Source organism: Vigna umbellata, chromosome 2 (assembly GCF_029865625.1).
Source record: "Vigna umbellata cultivar VRB3 chromosome 2, Vumbellata_1.0, whole genome shotgun sequence".
NCBI lineage: Eukaryota > Viridiplantae > Streptophyta > Magnoliopsida > Fabales > Fabaceae > Vigna > Vigna umbellata.
Genome location: NC_142166.1, coordinates 46,235,425 through 46,249,233, shown reverse-complemented (window position 1 = coordinate 46,249,233; position 13,809 = coordinate 46,235,425). Strand labels below are relative to the sequence as shown.

The 13,809-nt window shown below is 31.3% G+C and overlaps 1 protein-coding gene across 1 annotated transcript; it reads left to right on the top strand.

Annotated features, from left to right (window-relative positions):
* The first annotated feature begins 10,909 nt into the window (after window positions 1-10,909).
* On the top strand, window positions 10,910-13,283 carry LOC124830413 (putative indole-3-pyruvate monooxygenase YUCCA4). The gene is made up of 4 exons (XM_047304115.2): window positions 10,910-11,728; window positions 11,987-12,235; window positions 12,351-12,473; window positions 12,952-13,283. Exons 1-4 carry the CDS (start codon window positions 11,093-11,095, stop codon window positions 13,168-13,170), a joined length of 1,227 nt encoding a protein of 408 aa, XP_047160071.1. The 5' UTR covers window positions 10,910-11,092; the 3' UTR covers window positions 13,171-13,283.
* Window positions 13,284-13,809: the final 526 nt, after the last annotated feature.

Here is a 13,809-nt window from a genome sequence, read left to right as displayed (position 1 = left end):
ACTCATTATTTTTAATTGTTTTCTTGTTCCTTCTAAACTTATCTTTCTGTCTCCCTTATATAGCCTGTTGTACCTAGGTCACTAGGTACCTTGGGGAAGATGTCAAGGACAATATTAAATAAAATGCATTAACTATTTCTTCAAGTACAACTGCATTATTTTCTTGGGTGGATAAAAAAAAAATTTAATAACAAAATTACTTTAGAATATTTCGTTATTGCTTTTAAAATAGTATTACTTTAAATATAAGTTAAATCAACCTAATGAAAATTTTGTCATAAGTTGAGAAGTATTTGAACTTGTTGGAAGTCCCACATCGACTAGAGATAAGGTCAAATTAAAATATATAAGTGGGTGCAGACCTCACCTTACAAGCCGGTTTTGTGGGGATGAGTTAGGCCTCAAGTCCACTTCTAACATGGTATCAGAGTTATGGTTAGAGCCTATCCTAGCATTATTGATTGTTTGTTGGGCATATTGTTCCCACCCATTAACAAAAGCTTTCATAAATACTATCAACTTTTACATTATTGAGTGATTTCTTTTAAAGGGTTTATATACAAGAAATCATTTATATTTTTAAAGTGAATAACAAGAGTATGTGTTCAGAATGATGTTTAGGAAAAGATATAACATCGATGAGATATAAGTCTAATTATATAAAAGATTAGTATATTTTTTATCAAAAATTTTAAAGAGTTAATGAGTGTTTTATTATTATAAACTGTTTTACGTTTTTATTATCTAATGTAAAACTTAGTCTCACGCTTAAATTTTCAACAATGATACAGAAAAAATTAAGGATTTTATTTAAACTTAGGTGGATCTGTTTCTTAAAATAAAACTAATATTTTCCTCCCTATGGCTAACGTGTTAAATAGAAAAAAAAAAGTGGTAGATTGTGAAGAAGATAGAATCTGGAAAAGTAGATTGTGTGTGTCATATTTGAAAAACTCCAAAATTTAAAAGCATAATGAAGTTAAAGAGCCAGTGAATGTGTGTGATAGATTAGATGGAATGAAGGGTATCATTGTGTTTGAATTTTGAAGTGAGCTAAGCATGCAAGATCCATATATCTTAGCTTTTGTTTGTATACCCTTTTCTAGCCAATTCCATGATGGGTAACTTATTTCCAATCTGTTCACTTTAACGTATTTTTCTAGTCTCATAAAATTTTGTCATAGCATGTTTGAATGCATAATTTTCAAATATTTTGATTATAAAATGATTCTATTTTATATATCATAATTTCTTTGATTAACCAGTAGTTCCTTATAATTTTAAAGAGAAAATGAACAGGTAATAATTTTGTAAATATATATATAATTCAATTTTTTTATATTTTTTGTAAAATAAATTATTATACAGATAAGTAAATTAATTTGACTTTTATTCATATAAATAATTAGTTTAATACATTAATGTATTTTTTTAAATTTATTCATAATAATTATAATTTATTTATATTTCATGAAATACATTTTTTTATGATGTATGTATTTAGTGTAGTTACACATGCTTTGTATTCATCTGGTTTTTGTAAAGTAAATTTAGTCCATTTGAAAGTGGTTTAGTTAAATTAGTTAAAACATGGTTACCATTTTAAATAATATTTTCCCACGATTTTGGAAAATCAAATGAGTTACAAGTATACTACAAAATGTGAAACTATAATGGTAGTTGATTGAATGCGTTAATTAAATATATATATATATATATATGATTAAAAAAATACTGAAAAGTGTAATTTGACCCCTACATTTGCATGGGGCCAAACACGTTATGAAGCAAACACATGTCACAAACCATGTGACCATAGTCCCATGTATAATTGGCTAGATTATTCTTTAAAGAGGAAAGTGCTCTCTAAGGAATTATTTGGATCGATATTCTTTCTAATCATTATAGAAAGAAATTTTCTGGTTAAATATATCTACAGCTGTGTAAACATAGGGCATAAAAATATTCTTAGCTATATATTATTGTTACTTTTTTTAACTTAGTTTTCTCCTTAGTACAGGTAAGGGTTATGAACCGAACATATTTTTTTATTTTATGTTTCAATTCTTTTTAGTAAGAATCGAAACCTGTTTTTATATTTTCTTGTTTTTAATTTTTTTTTATCTTTACATTTCTTTTTATCATAGAACTATCATGTTCTCCATCAATAAACAAATTCATCACTATTTTTTTCGCCTTGAACAAAAAATATTTGGAAAAACGCATTTGAAAAAATAAGTATGAAACAGAGAAGAAAATGTAAGACGAAAGAATGAATATTTAATCACTTTTAAAATGCAAAGAAAAAGAGTGCTAGTAACGAGAATATGGTGACACTTCGCATTTACTATGAGAAAGGGAAAGAAAGACAGTGAATGTGTGATGACGAAAATAATAATGTGATTCATGTTTGGCAACAGAAAAGAGATCAAATTGTTCGAAATCCAAGTGTGAGACATTGAATAAAAATGAGAAAGTAAAGTATTATATAAAGTTGAAATACCCATTAATCCATTGTCTTAAGGTTTTTTGTAGAAAGTGGTATCGACCCCTTATATGGTTGGACTTATGTCTCATTGATATTGTGTCTTCTATTGAACTTCCTCCTCAATAGTCCCAACACAAATTTGGCTGGAATGTAATTTTAACCATAGCATATGAATATAATTAAGTTATTTTAGAATCAAAACTTACAGTTGTACAAATGTTATAGTATTTTGAAAGACTTTTTTTTTTTTTTTTGAATTAAAAGATTCTGAGCAATTTCAAAATCTTCTTTTTTTAATAGTGTTAACTGAAATTTATAACACTTGTGTTTTTGCCACTTTCCAAGCAATAGATGGAACGAAAAAGAGAAAAATTATCAATGATTGATAGGAGCACATGCATGATTGTATGTGTGTATAGCAGCAACTTGAAGAAGCACCAAAGCTATAAAAAGGAACAGTTTTACAGCAGAAATCAGCTGGTAGGTTAGTTTAGCCCGTGACATAGTGCGCGAGATAGCTACTACCAAGTGGGAAGCAAATTATTTTTTATAGTATGTTGTCGACCCAATACATATGCAAAGTTGCGGTGCCATAATTAACCTGAAACAAGGAAGAGAATTATGCAGCATAAGCAGAAATTATTCTTGCTGCTATATATATGTATAGCTGCCATCATTTCTCACTTTTGAATTTGGTACTACTATATTCTTATTTTTACACACCAAGAATATTCTTTAACTTGATTACTAGATTAAGAACGTAAAGATTATGCATCAGACATGATCAAAGTCTTAAATTACATGCTTAAAATCTCCACCTAACCATGTTTCTAGAATTTATTGGTCCTTCTGAATGCTTGATACACAACATGCCAGACAATATATGCATTAACGTACATGGTGAGTGGGAAGATTCAGTAAAAACTTCCTTTCTTATGAACACTTGCATCTTTCTTTGGGAAGAGTGGGGACTAGAGTGGGGTGGCGTGAGGGAAGATTCAGATGTTTCATGATTCGAATATCGAGCAGAAGATCTTAGTTTGCATTGTGCGCAGAAAAAGTAGGGTCTGTTTGATCGTATGTGTTTGTTATCGACAATGACAGAAATAAACAATAAGTACACACATAAAGTTATGATATTAGTTCTTAATATTACGAATCCCTCTTCTTAAGTAAACGAAGAATGGGATGTTTTGATTAATTTTGGCTTTTGTTATTATGAACCCCACCTTTTGGCATGCATGTGCTGGAGTAGAGATTCCAAGACAGCCATGCAATAAGTGGCTAAGTGGTTTCTTATAACTCAGCAAAAAGCGAGTAGAACCCACTTGCTTCTGCACCCACTCTCAATGCGTTTAAGTACACTTCCAATTTGCAAATTACAAAATTTCAGATTACATGTCTGTAACTCCTACAACCAACATGGCAAAGATGCTTCAGCCGAGTAAGCTTATACAAAAATAAAATGCAAAACGATTCTAATGACAGTGTTAAAAACCCTATATAATCATGTTTCTTCAACTTTTGCTGATAAAAGAATGATGGTTAGGTGTTCGACATAAGAATGCAGTCATGAGAACAACAACTTTATGTCAAATGTAGTTATATAACTATAAATATACTATGAGGTCTTTATTTACCTAATGTAATCTAGGTCAAACAATGAAAGTATTAATTGTTTGTGTATTAGAAATCTCAAACACTGGCAATTACCATCACAAACCTTCTCAATTGTCACTTTAATAGAAACAATGTTTGAAGAACTTCCACAAAGAGCCAATTGAGAAAGAGAAATATAACATACAACTATACGAGACAATGTTATAACATAACTCTCCTTTACATTGATTCAGAATGTAAAAGGCGTTTAATCTAACTATAAAAGGCTTTACCATGCTAAAATATATTTCATTAAATTCAAATTTTCTTCAATTTTTCATTCCTCCATACATTTCGGTTTAATCAATTAAAAGGTGCATAATGATAGAATGATACACAACTATATTTATTTAACACACATTATAAAGATAAAATAATCATAAAAAAAATTATATTTTTTTATAAAAAAATAAAGTTAAAGAAAAAGAATATCAAATATATGTTAAAAATTTGTGTGTTACACTATCATTTCTTCTAAAGAAAAGATGTAATATTTATGGATTTATCTATTGAATAGCTTTTCTCTTAACATATCCAGAACCTATAGATAACTACAAACTTATTAACCACAATAAATTTACATTAAAGTGATAGTGTTGCTCTTCATGAATATTTCTAAAAACGTTTAATAATTTATTTTACAAGCACATACCATTGTGAAAAATTCGGTTATTACATATTCTCATCTAATTTAGAAATAAACTCTCATTCACATGTACTTTTATTTTCATATGCCATCAATAACAGCATATATATGTATTTCTTTTAATTTTCAGAAAATATGTAATAGTAAGTACTTTCTTGATAATGGACCTACATATTGTGGACATGCTAGACATGTTAACAACTATACACTCGAGAAAGTGTAAAGAGAGTTCATAAAGAACTTGCAAAAGAATGTTGACGAAGTGTTGTTAGGATATACCTAATTTTTATAAACTTCAGTTTACTTCGGAAAGTTAAGTACAAGTAATGCAATTTGTTTTGACATGATGGCTAGTTAGTGTGTTGTGTGTGTGTATATATATATATATATATATACTTTCTGGCAAATTAGTGTGTTAACATTAAGTAACCATATTTTGATTTTAGTTTAAAGTTTGGAACTGTATTAATTTATAGTTTTATCTTTTTAAAAAATTTAAAAATAAATATATTTAAATTATCTTTAATCTCTTACCTCTAAAATTGAAATATTGGAAAAGTAAATAATAAAATAAGAATGAAGTTTATTTGTCTAGTTCGAAACCTAATTTTACATTATGATTTATTACCAACCTATATATCTGACGGAGGATTTTGCACGCCCCACATGAAATCCTTAATAATGGAGTGAGATATTGATTTTGGTTACTGAAAAACAGTCAGTGCAGTTTATGAAGAAACAATTAATGATAACCTAAAAAAGAAAAAAACAATAATGTATTACTTTATCGTTTACGTATATTTTAGGATCTGTATCGCATCAGTATCTCATAAGTACTCAGTTCGATTATTTTCATGAAATTTGCAGGAGAAGAGATGATTAATGTTTAGAAAAGCAAGGAGAGATATAGAAAGTCGAATCAAATTAAACTTTTCCGTTCATGTCATTTTGTGTTCATACTGATTAACATAAAGTCAACATTTCAAATCAAAGATCCTCTTGCTCTCTTGATAGAGCCAAGGTTGTAATTTTAGGTTTATATGTATTTGAAATGGATGATTGAGAAGACTATGTGCACCCAAAGTGATGTTATGTTAATATGATGTATGTTTAATCGTTGAAGATCTGATCACAGATACTGAGTTTAAAGCCAAATCCGAAGAAACAAGTTCCCCGCAGTGTGTGTGTGTGTGTGGTGCACAGAGAAAGGAAAGGGAGAGATTCGCTTTCAAGTTTTGGTGTGGTGTGGTGTGGGGAACTTGTATTATTCAATGTTTGAGGGCTTCTTAAGGTCATCGTGTGCGTGGCAGACCAAACCGTGCTCCCAACTTCACTTTGTTCCTCTTACAATTTCTTATCATCTTCACATCATTGCTTACGTTTCTCAAAATTACAACAACACTTTATCTACTATATAGATATTAACTCAGATCAAAATCAGATCGCTCACTTTTCATACGACAATCAAAACTTCAAATTTTAACATTGAGTTACTTATACTACGTACTGAAGTAAATACTGTGAGAATCATATACGTAACTGTTGAATCGTCCATGATTAGGGAAATGGAAAAAAAGCTTGGTGTGTTGTGGATGTATTGTGCGTGTTACGATAAGTTGAACTCGCATGCCTCCAATGAAGGAGGAGGGTGTTGGGGTAAGAGGGTGCTTTGATGCTTGCCGTCGTTGACATTCTTTAATATCCACCTTCATATCTTTCTTCCCTGTTCATGCACTTCCTATTCAACAGTGAACATGTTCGTGTGTCGTGCCCTATGTAGCAAAATTCAAACATGTCCTCCTGTAACTATAAATCATGTACATGGAAAAAAAATATAAAAATATAAAACTGATTTCAACGTTTTTATGAGTCGGTTATATGCATGGGTTAAAAAATTATTTCACATCTATTATGTAGTTTTGGATGTAGAAATTATTTTTGTTTTATATAATTTATTGATGGGTCTTTAATAAAATATATTATACTCGTGAATCAAACTGACATAAAGATTTTATTTTATTTTCAATTCAAAATTTTAAACAATAATGTTATTTTTTTTTATATTAGATCTGAAACTATTTTTAACGTAAAAATTTTAGACAATAAATATATGAATATTATTTTATGTTATTGCCGTTGTCACGAATGTGTGTTATTATGTTGTTTTCAACAATCTTTTATAGGTAAATCCATTTCACACGGTATATTTCTTTTCAAACGTTATTATGTTGTTGTTTTTGTCCATTATCTTGAGCAATGAATTTGATTTTTTTTAATGGTGTTTGACTTTATTATTTTTATCTAACGTGAGATTTACATAGTTGAATTATTCTCTAGACATATATTAAAAACATATATATAAAAGTACCTTAAATTTAAGAACAAGAAGAGAGGTGTTGCAGGGGAATTAAAGATACTAGGGAAACAAAGATGGAGTATAAAACACCGTGATGGTGAAAAAAATGAAAGAGTTGGGAATTATGTGAATAGTTTGAAGGGGAAAAAGAACACAACATACGTAATTGAGAAACTACATGGTAATATAGCACCTGAAAATCATCATATATCCAATACATAAAACTGATGTACAAAGTTAATACTACTTTAGTTGCTTAAATAACCCATTTATACGACTTATATATATTATATAAGGTGTTTAAATAATCTATTTAGTATACAACTCATACATTTGCCACCTTTCAAACACCACTACCTGTATACCTGCTAAGATATTTCTTTATTTTTGCCTACTGTATGACCTCGGTATGTCGGTTGTAAACCACAATAAAACATCTAACCCATAAAAAAAAAACTACTAGTGACATATACATGTGAATTAATAAGAAATTAATTTTGGAAATTAATATGAATTGAGAAGAAGTTGGATGAATATTCCGTAAAGAAAGAATATATATCCAAGTGGGTGAAAAGAGTTTTCCATGTAAGATTTTGTGGCAGGTGAATCTAAAATGCATGTTTATGAAGATCCGGTATCAAAACACTATAATATAAGCAGTGAAAGTCACGTATGTGGATTTCATTTCGTCGTTGATTAAAGTTTGATTATGTTTCAGAGTTGCTTCTTCCTCTGCAGACATGTTATTGGTTGGATCAAAAGGTCTATTATAACGCAATCTTTATTCTCCCACAAACGTCAACTCCAACTTCACAACTTGCTCTACTTACATAATACACACACCTTTATTCTCCCAAACAAACAACAAAATATCCCGCTTAAATCTTCCAAAAATTATCATCAACTTTCTTTCTTTCTCCTTTTTAATTTAACAACCTTCCATTTTTTTTTTAATTTCAAAAATGGCAGCAAAGTTTAGTTTGTGGAAAAACAAACATTTTGCGATGTTTTTATCAAAAACTTTAAGCTTATTAACTTTACTAATTATTTTGTTTAGTCATAATAAGTAGTGAAGATTCAAGTTTTCAATTCAATGTTCCCCGTTTTGTTTGCCTTTTTTTGTCTTCCATTCATATTTGTCTACGCAAATATTTTAGTCTTATTCACAAGCGTTTTTAAGACATTAATTATTCATTAAGAAGTCTACAAATTATAAATTTTTTTATTAAACCTATAATGAAGATCCTAAAATATTGTGTTTAAAAAACATTAATTCTTGGATAACATTTACTAATATTTTTTTTTCATGAAAAAAATTGATATAATCGTCTACCATATATTTTCATCCTTCCGTTTTTTTTTTCTATTTCATTCCAATACCCTTTTGCATATTAATTTTAAAATTTGATATTTTGTATTTTTTTAATTAAAAGTATTTTTTTAAATAGTGCAAATCAGGGAAAATTCAATATTTCAAAACAATGTTTCCCATTTTGTGATTCTTTTTCTTTGTCTCCCACTCAAATTTGTTGGACAGAAATATATTTTTTGGAGTCTTATTAACAAGTATCTTATAGACACTAATTAACAAGTCATTGAATAAAAATAGTAAATTTCTACACTAAAATGCAGTTTTTGTTCAGATGATATATATCTCGATGTGAAAGACAAATATAATTAAGGAAAATAACTATTAAAAACTATAAAGCTCTTTCTATACAATTTGACACGGTTTTATATTCAATGGTAAAGTTTAAACCACTTGTTAAATTGAAACAAATTCACGTAACCAACCACTGATTATCTTCATCATGCCGAACAATTTCAAAATAAACAGTTTTGTATTTATAAATTTTGTTAATCACGTGTCATATGTAAATTTATTCATGATATGCCATGAATCAATTTTTGTCAACAATTGGTTTTATTTTTTATTTTCAAAAATATTAAAAAGCTATCTTATCAACAAAAAGTTATTATAAATTTAAAATATTTGGAAATTTTCGATCTAAAAAAAGTAACAAATAAGAAAATTTATTAATTTGAATATCAGTGTATTAAAATATTTAGAATGGTAAAATGCCACAATCAATAGATTAATTTCTTCATTCATATCTTCGTGATAATTAAAATCATTTTCAATACGGTTTATATATAAATCTATACGTTTATTTCCAGAATAAAATTGTAAAGATGAAGAAAAAGAAGAAGATAAATGTGAGATAAAATATTAAATAAATAGAGTAAAATATGTATATATCTTTAATTAAATGAGAAATTTAAATAGAGAGTAAAATGAAACAAAAGGGGAGATTAATTTATACTAAAAATATACTAATTCATTTTGCATACCTTTTTTAAAGTATCACGTCGATTTAAGGTCATCATATGGCGGTAAAAATTTATAAGCCATGGATATGGGGTTGAAAAATAATGAATATTTTGTTGGAATTTGGAATACTTGGGCCTTTTGCATTGCAGCTTTCATTGGTAAAGTAATAAAAAAAAAAGCAGAGAAAGCGTATGCATGGTGACAATATGAACACTTATGAGCACTGTGAATGGCAGCAGAGTTGTTCGAAACGCGATATCACACTTGCTTCTTCTGGTCACCTTGGATTTAAAACGAAGATATATAGAGAACTCGATGGAGTCTTGGCTTTGCTTTTCAGGCTCTGGTTCACTGAAATTTAATGAACAAAGACAACAATGGCAATGTGTAATTGATTGCAGAGGTCGGATATTAAGGTTTGTGGCATCCGAGAAGGAAGGGATGGATGAAGTAGGGTCGGAGAATCGGAGGCAGGCATGCATGCATATAGATTGCTGAAAGCTTGGGATGATGGTAACTGTTAAGGTTGGCTTCACACTCACACAATTGAAAAGTAAAAAAGGTTTTATTTTCCCTTTTGGGAGAACTCTCAGAATCTTTGTTTTCTTTCATTTTGAACATTGTACACCAATCTGCTTCATCATGGTAAAGACTAAACACTCAGTTCCTTGGTTTCAGTAGTGGAATAAGATTGGGTCATACATTTATAAGTAGAAAATATTTAGTACATACTAGGTAATCATACTTCCATACTTTATTCATATATTTTATTTATTTCTTCTCTTTCTGTATCTTCAAACTATACACACTCAATTGACCCTTTTTCAATTAAACATTTTTAACATTCTTCTTTTCTTTCTCAAATATGTATTTCACATTTGATCATTATTTTTATATTTGATATTTTTAAATATTTTTTGAAAAAAATATTACCTCTCAAATTTAAAAAAAAATCACCGGAAGAGAAAATTTTGAGTTATTATTATATAGTTAATATTCTTACGTTGCATTTCTTTAATCATGGATTTTTTTCATCTCCCTTTAACTCATAAAAAAACAAAGAGTGTACGTTCATTCTTTATGAAAAGATTTTCGTATCATTTCCTAATATTTCACTCCAACTCCAGTGACCCCTGGCCTCTTTTGCTCACGGGAATGCTATTCTTTTTTACTTCAGCACTAAATAAAAGTAAATTGCAGTTTGTATTTATTTATTTATTTTGGGTTTATTAAATAGATCCCAGTATGCTATTAGAGAAAAACAGAACATAGAAAAAGAAATTGAAGTTAATTTTTGTGTATAAAAAAGTTGATTTAAGTTGATATTTGTATTTGAGAAGAAAGTTATATATGTAAAATTTGTGTGGGCATCTGAAGAAATGCTACTTTCCATGCATATTTAAAAGGCACAGAGGCTCTTCTGCCACACTCTCTGACGCACTTCATTGACCATTCCCACTATACGCTACCCCTCTTTAAATTCTCACGATTTCCATCGTATTCTCCAAGGAGAGGAGTTGAAACATTCAACGTACACAAACTCACATATACCAAAAAGGAAAAGCAGACCAGAGAGGGTTTTCCCTTCCAAGTTTCTTGCGATTTTCTTGGATGGAGTCTTGCAAGGGACCAGAGGGAGAGGAAGTGAAGTGCGTGTGGGTTCATGGTCCTATAATCGTAGGGGCAGGACCCTCGGGGCTGGCCGTTGCAGCATGCCTCTCCCACCACGGACTACCCTACGTCATTCTCGAGAGGAGTCACTGCATAAACTCCCTTTGGCAACACAGAACCTACGACCGTCTCAAACTCCACCTCCCCAAACACTTCTGCCAACTCCCCTTCATGCCCTTCCCTCACCATTTCCCCAAATACCCCTCCAAGAACCAGTTCATCTCCTACCTCCATTCCTACGCTCACCGCTTCAACATCCGCCCCAGGTTCAACCAGTCCGTTCACTCCGCTCACTTCGACCCCGTTTCCCAGTTCTGGGTCGTCAGAACCAACGATTTTCAGTACATTTCCCCGTGGCTCGTCGTTGCTACCGGAGAGAATGCCGACCCTGTCATTCCCTCGATTCTTGGCATGGACTCCTTTCACGGACCCGTTGTTCACACCAGCGCCTATAAATCCGGTTCTCATTACAAAAACAAGAGGGTTTTGGTAATCGGTTGCGGCAACTCAGGAATGGAAGTAAGCTTGGATCTTTGCAGGCACAACGCCACCCCTTACATGGTCGCCAGAAACACAGTCAGTAACTCACTATATTCACTTCCCCTTCTTTCCCTATTCCCATGCACTAATAAGAACACATTTTGTCTTTTTCTTTTTGATGTTCTTTATTATACGAATTCGTGCTCCACTGTGTCATGGTTGTTATCATAAAACTCTGTTGATTATTATTGATTTTTAATGCTAATAATCCCTTATAAAATAATAGAGAAAAACCTGCATATTTGGACATATTATCATCGAGACACAGTTTGTTGACAAGATTTCATGGTACAGGTACATGTGCTGCCTAGGGAGATGTTTGGCTTTTCTACGTTTGGAATGGCGATGGGTCTATTGAAATGGCTTCCGATAAAGTTGGTAGACAAGGTGGTATTGGCGTTGGCTGGGTTAATGTTAGGTGACACCGCCCGCTACGGCGTTAGGAGGCCAAAAACTGGGCCAATAGAGCTCAAACTTGTCACCGGTAAAACCCCTGTGCTAGATGTTGGACAAGTAGCGCAGATAAGATCCGGTAACATCAAGGTACGTAGCCATGCTTTGTTTCCTGATTCATGAGTATGTAATTATGGCATAACATTGTAATCCAATCTTACCATATATGGAATCTTTTTCTAAGTTAGGTTAGGGTTTGTTTCAGGTGATGGAAGGGGTGAAGGAGATAACAAGAAACGGTGCCAAGTTTATGGATGGACAAGAAAAGGAGTTCAGTGCCATAATATTAGCAACGGGTTACAAAAGCAACGTGCCCACTTGGCTTAAGGTAAGAAGAAACTAAAAACTTCATTTTTACCTCAATCTTCTTGAACCTCATTTTTGTACTAGCTCTTCCCTTGTTTTTTTCTTTCTATTTTCACGATGTGAAAAACCCACAACACAACTTTTATTTAGTCAGTTGGGACATGCACAGCAGATACCAACAGAAGGATTTATTTTCTTCATGCAACTATGAAGGAAAGAGCATAAAATGATTTTGGGGTTTGTGCCAAACAAATATGAAACTTTTCATTCCAGTGACGTTTCATGTGTACCGATAATCAAACGTCGTGTTAGTTCTTCTATACTTACACCTAAAAAAAGTGTCCCTTTTGTTCCTTTCCGTCCTTCGAGATGGACAACACTTCCTAGCAGAAAAAAACAGTCGCAATCTGCTTTGTTCCATCTCCTTTACAATTCCAAAAACCAAATAGTATGTTTGTTTTTTACACTCTAGTTGTTTAATTCAATATATGATAATGCAGAGCCGTGAATCTTTCACGAAAGACGGAATGCCGAAAATGCCGTTTCCAATGGGTTGGAAGGGAGAGAATGGATTGTATACGGTTGGGTTCACGAGAAGAGGTCTTCTTGGAAGTGCATCGGACGCCGTAAAGATTGCCGAAGACATAGCTGATCAATGGATGAGCGTTAAGGACAAATCACGCCGTAATTCCCTTATGATCTTGCTCAAGAGTACATAGGATCACGTGGCTAATCTTGTAATTGTTCTGGATTTTTTTTTATTTTTTATTTATTTTTTCATGTATGTACAATTTTGTATTTCCAGCATTCTTGTGTCTAAACTTTTTTTTCACTCAGCCTTCGTTTCAAACAGTTCCGTAAATGAAATGCAAGCTTATGTCTATGTCTCTATTTTCTTTGACACTTTATTTTAAGTTACATAACTCGATGATGAAGAAAAGACAAAAAACAGGGTCACTTAGTTCAACGCAGGCTTGATTGAAGGATGAATTTTTGCAGAATAAATATAATTTTGATGGTGGAAGCAGGATGAGTGGGTGAGTTGGCGAGTTAATTATTGTGGCATAATTAACACGTTCTCTCTCCCGTATTTATTATGGTTAATAGAGTAGTAGTAGTAACAGTAGCTACGTACTTCCTACTCACTCTCACATCACACTACAAACAAATACACAACTTGGGTGCCAGCTCCAGACTGCAATATTCTGCTTTTCATCCATTTACTCACATTTGCAAAAGCATGATTCCGTCATGCCGTTGGAATCTAATACAAAATATTATAAATTCTATAAAGTTCACAAATAACTAAGCATTCTTCCATTGAACTTGTAATAGATGTTGACGAGTTGAAGTTGAGA